Raw genomic sequence first — 4,908 nt, 5'->3', positions numbered from 1 at the left:
AAATAATGCACCACTATTACTTTTGTTAAGTCCTTAAAATGACATAATTTGAATAGTCAAATAGTGTATTTCGTATTATTACTCAAGTAGTTGATAATAATATGATTAGGCGGATGACCCAAGTATTACAAATTTTGGGATTGTAATCCGTTCTTTATTGAGTATTGAGTCTAAATAATGACCAAATTCCCTCAACAAGTACTACCAAACACCTTGGGGTACAGTTTGATTCAATTTGACAATTGTATAAATCGCATATTTAAAAAAAAAAAGCATAAATCTTGGGTAGGCAAACATTTTTTATTGGTTTGGTTACAAAATAAATAATGCAAATCTTGTTGTTTGTTTTTGAACATAATAAACATCTTAGTGGAGGGTTTCGTCATATTATATATATATATTATTACACAAAATATTTTATTTCTTATTCAGTCTCTTATTGTTTTACAAGATGTATTTTAAAAAAATCATTACACTGACCATCGTATCACTTTTTGTCTTAATAGCAATTACAGGTAACATAATATATTTTAGTTTTCTGCCAACTTATTATATTATAGTACATATCATTATGTTACAAAATAATAAGATACATATTTTTTAATTATTGTAATGTGCTGTGTAAAAATTATTTGAAATGTTTGTGTGTTTAAATTATGTTAATGCATTTAATGTATTACAGCCGTTAATGGAAGACCCAGTGGGACAGGTAAATTATTTTAAATGAAGTTTCCTAAATTGTTGTAAAGTTAGTGTACCTCTTGATACATATTTACTTTTATGAGACGGCAAACATATTTCATTTTAACCTTTAATTCAAAAATAATACTGGTAAATTACGTTAATTTAATTATGGAGAATTCTAGTATAGTTGAGACTTTTTTTTTAAAAAACAAAGCTAATAAATTTAGACTACTATCAGTAGGCGTAAAATTAAGTTTATTTTTCCTTTTCCAAGTCGACTAGACTAGTTACTTATTGTTAGGCTTATACATTATTAACAATATTAATATTTATCTCTGATGTGTGTCGAATAAGATGAGACGAGCGTTTTCATCTGCCCATCAATTAGTATCAACTAATTATGTTAAAATGAACAATATGTTTATTCTGATATTTTAATTAAATTATATGAAAAACCTATTTTATTTATTTAATTCGCATTATTTTGATTATTAATAACACTTTTTGTATGCAGGAGGAAGTGGTAGTTATAACTGCAAAGGTAAAAACATTTTTGGTTTAATTTATAAAAAAAAAATATGTAAATAAGATACTATTAATTAACTGTTCAAAGTTAAACGAGGTTTTCCATTCTGATCTACTAATGATTAAATAAAATCAAAACATTTTTTTGTACACAGGAGTTGCGGTCAATGACAATGTTCGCTTTTTCGGTAGATATACTGTAACTTTTTTAGGTTAACTATAAAAAATTCTTGTTTTTAGTTTTTAACGTAATACAGATACTGTAATCTACTTATTTTGCTTTTATTGTGTATAAATACAATTTGTTGTATGTAGGATTAGAGGACAGAGATGCTGAAGAAAGGAAACGTATTAGTGCAGCTATCAGTATGTATACTGTTACTATTTTAGCTTACTTAATTATAGAAAACTCTTGTCTTGTCGAAACTTTCAAAAAAATATACCTCATCAATTAAAACCGATACAAGTAGTAAAGCTAAGTTAATTTAGTAGACTAATTATTTATTCTTAATTTAATATAATTTCGATTGTTTTTGATTGGCCATGTGAAAGATATGATGAGCGTTTTCATCATCCACTCACAGATAAACTTGTATTAATTTTTTACGTTAAAATTAACAATACGTTAATATTGATAATTGAACAAAGTTTTATAAGGTATAATTATATTATTTATTTCATTTTATTATGTATAAAAACCATTTGTTTTATGGAGATGATAAAAAACAGGGCAAATCATCTGTTCAGTGCATTATGTCATATTTTATGAACTGATTGTTAAAATATCTAATATTTTGTATTAATAACACTTGCTTTATGCAGAAAATAGTGAAGGTCAAAGTTTCGATGGCCTAGTATCTAAAGTATGGAGTACACCAAAAGGTTCTAATTCCGGTATGTTTGCGTTCGTAGTTTTTTTGTAATTTTTTTGTGTGAATTATAATTTGGATTTTTTGAATATTATATAAATTACCATAGTTCATACGATCCGTTAATGATAATTCTTACATTATTATTTTTAACTCGGATTTATTTCACTATTATTACTGTTAGATAATATTTGACTGTAGGCCGACATAAGAGACGGAGAAAAAATATTTTTCTCAGTCCGTTGCACAACAGTTTTTGTTTAAAAATTCAATGAATAGAATAATCTTAAAATAAAACTTACTATTTTTTCTCTAGTTTTTAACCTACAAATGATGTAATTAAGATTTTGTTGTTAGGCTTAAAACTATATATATACAATTAATTGCCAGACATTTTTTATCTAGAGCATGGGGGCAAAATCACCTAATAAAATATAGAAATTTCTATAAAATTACTATGGTTGGATAATTATACCATTATCCAAGCAACGGTGTAGGTATAACTGTTCAATTAAATTTTGTTCAAACCATCGTTATTAAAATTAATAAATAAAATAGAAAAATGCTATTATTTTACGTTAATAAAAAAATATAATAAAATACTAATAATTAACTGATCAAAGTTAAACGAGGTTTTTCATTCCGATCCGTTAATGATTAAACAACACATATATATAATATGATTATTGTATAAACGTATATAAGTATTTTTGTTCGCGATGAATATATTTTTAACAGAAACGAAATTATTATGATTTTATACTTAAAGTAGTTAATTATATGATTAGGTAGTTGACCCAAGTATTGCCAATTCAAAAAGCTTTTAATAAGCATTTTATTAAGTATATTTAAAAAAAAACATTTTCGTTTACAGTAAAAGTACTTTTATAATTGATTTATAAAATAAATCTATGATTTGACCTTACAAAGTTTAATAGAACAATATATTTTATCCCATTAAAGTAACGTAAACCTACATTTTTAAAAACTATTTTTGTAAGTTATTGTATTTTTGTGTAACACCTTTACAACAATGTGAACTTAACGATTTTTGAGCAAATTAAAAAACTGTGGAGACAACTGTGTTGTACTGCAAATACATTGTCTACATGCTGTACATTGTATTAAGGTTATTATGGAAAACTCTACTAACTACTTGTATTTTTGTGTAACACCTTTACAACAATGTGAACTCTTAATAATGTTTTATTGTTTTGATTACCAGACCACGGATATAACTTTTTAATACAATATAGTTTTATTTCGTTGATTGTTTTTGAACATAATACAAATTGTTACTTATTTATTATGCTTTAATTGTGTATAAATACACATTTTTTGGTAATCGGGAGATGCATTATTTTCACTTACTTTACTGTTTTAGCTTACCTAAAGTCGAAATTTTCAAAATATGGATTATTGTTGTTGTTGTTTGTTTTAGAATATAATACAAATTTTAAAAGCTTATTATTTTGCTTTTATTGTGTAAAAATATAATTGTTTTGTATGCAGGAGCCAAAAGCAAAGAAGAACGTATTAGCGAAGCTTTCGGTATGTATACTGTCACTATTTTACCTTATTAATTATAGAAAACTCTTGTCTTGTCTAAACTTTCAACAAAATAAATCTCATCAATTTAAACAATTACAAGTAGTAATTAAAATTTAAGTTAAGTTCATTTAGTTGTTTAATTATTTATTGTTTATTTAATTTTTAAACTATGGAAAATTCGCGTGGTTTGTTTCTGAATATAATACAAATATTGTAATCTATTTATTTTGCATTTATTGTGTATAAATATAATTTTTTGTATACAGGAGTTGATACAGTCGATAAGGACGACAGAGCACGTATTATGAAAGCTGTATGTATGTATCTGTAACTATTTTAGCTTACTTAATTATAGAAAATTATTGTCTTGTCAAAACTTTAAAAAAATAAAATCTCATCAATTTAAACAATTACGAGTAGTAAACTAAGTTCGTTTAGTTAACTTATTATTTATTGTAAATTTAATATAATAATTAATATCGTTTGTGTTTGATTGACCACATGAAAGATAAGATGAGCGTTTTCATCATCCACTCACAGAAAAACTTGTATTAATTTTATACGTTAAGATTAACAATGCGTTAATACTGATAATTGAACTAGGTTTTATGTGGTATAATTATATTATTTATTTCATTTAATTATGTATAAAAACCATTTGTTTTATGGAGATGATAAAAAACAGGGCAAATCATCTGTTCAGTGCATTATGTCATTTATGAACTGATTGTTAAAATATCTAATACCTTGTATTAATAACACTTACTGTATGCAGCAACTGCAGTAACTGATGGTTACAGTTACATTAACCAACACGAAAAAACATATGGTAAACCAAAAGGTGCTAACCCCGGTATGTATGCTTTTGTAGTTTTTTTTGTTCGAATGTCTATTTTGTTTTTTATATAATTTCATAGTTTTGATTTTTGGAAACGCTGCAATATAAATGTCCATAATTCATACAATCCGTTCGTTATCCCACGAGCCGCTATTAAATGATGATTCTTACATTATTATTTTTAACTCACATTTGGTTCACCATTATAACTGTTCGATAATAAGCATGGAACAATATGCTTAGCAGTTACTACTTACTTGTTGACTATATTAATATTTGTCTCTGAAATGTGGCACGTAATGTATTATAATGAGCGTTTTCATCATCCAAACAATTAATATCAATTCATTATGGTAAAATTAGCAATATGTTTATTCTGATATTTGTACTAAATTTTATGTGATACCTATTTTATTTATTTAAATCACTTTATCATGTATA

The 4,908-nt window shown here is 25.2% G+C and overlaps 1 protein-coding gene across 1 annotated transcript; it reads left to right on the top strand.

The window, feature by feature from the left end:
* Positions 1-444: 444 nt before the first annotated feature.
* Positions 445-4,575, top strand: LOC126839548 (uncharacterized). Its single transcript, XM_050574912.1, has 10 exons — positions 445-515; positions 683-709; positions 1,199-1,225; positions 1,365-1,397; positions 1,525-1,575; positions 2,032-2,103; positions 3,591-3,629; positions 3,896-3,946; positions 4,405-4,482; positions 4,547-4,575. The coding sequence occupies exons 1-10, from the start codon at positions 452-454 to the stop codon at positions 4,573-4,575; spliced, it is 471 nt and encodes a 156-aa protein (XP_050430869.1). The 5' UTR covers positions 445-451.
* Positions 4,576-4,908: the final 333 nt, after the last annotated feature.

The sequence above is a fragment of the Adelges cooleyi genome, unplaced genomic scaffold (assembly GCF_023614345.1).
Source record: "Adelges cooleyi isolate 19-005CV unplaced genomic scaffold, UGA_ACOO_1.1 ACOO_flye_CR_arks_rails_tigmint_CR_PRNA_306, whole genome shotgun sequence".
In the NCBI taxonomy this organism is placed as follows: domain Eukaryota; kingdom Metazoa; phylum Arthropoda; class Insecta; order Hemiptera; family Adelgidae; genus Adelges; species Adelges cooleyi.
This window is presented reverse-complemented; position numbering and strand designations above follow the sequence as displayed.

Coding starts and splice junctions, on each gene's coding strand:
- LOC126839548 (XM_050574912.1), top strand. CDS start 452: ATGTATTTTAAAAAAATCATTACACTGACCATCGTATCACTTTTTGTC. Junction 710..1,198: donor TGGAAGACCCAGTGGGACAG/GTAAATTATTTT, acceptor TTTTGTATGCAG/GAGGAAGTGGTAGTTATAAC. Junction 4,483..4,546: donor ACCAAAAGGTGCTAACCCCG/GTATGTATGCTT, acceptor ATAATTTCATAG/TTTTGATTTTTGGAAACGCT.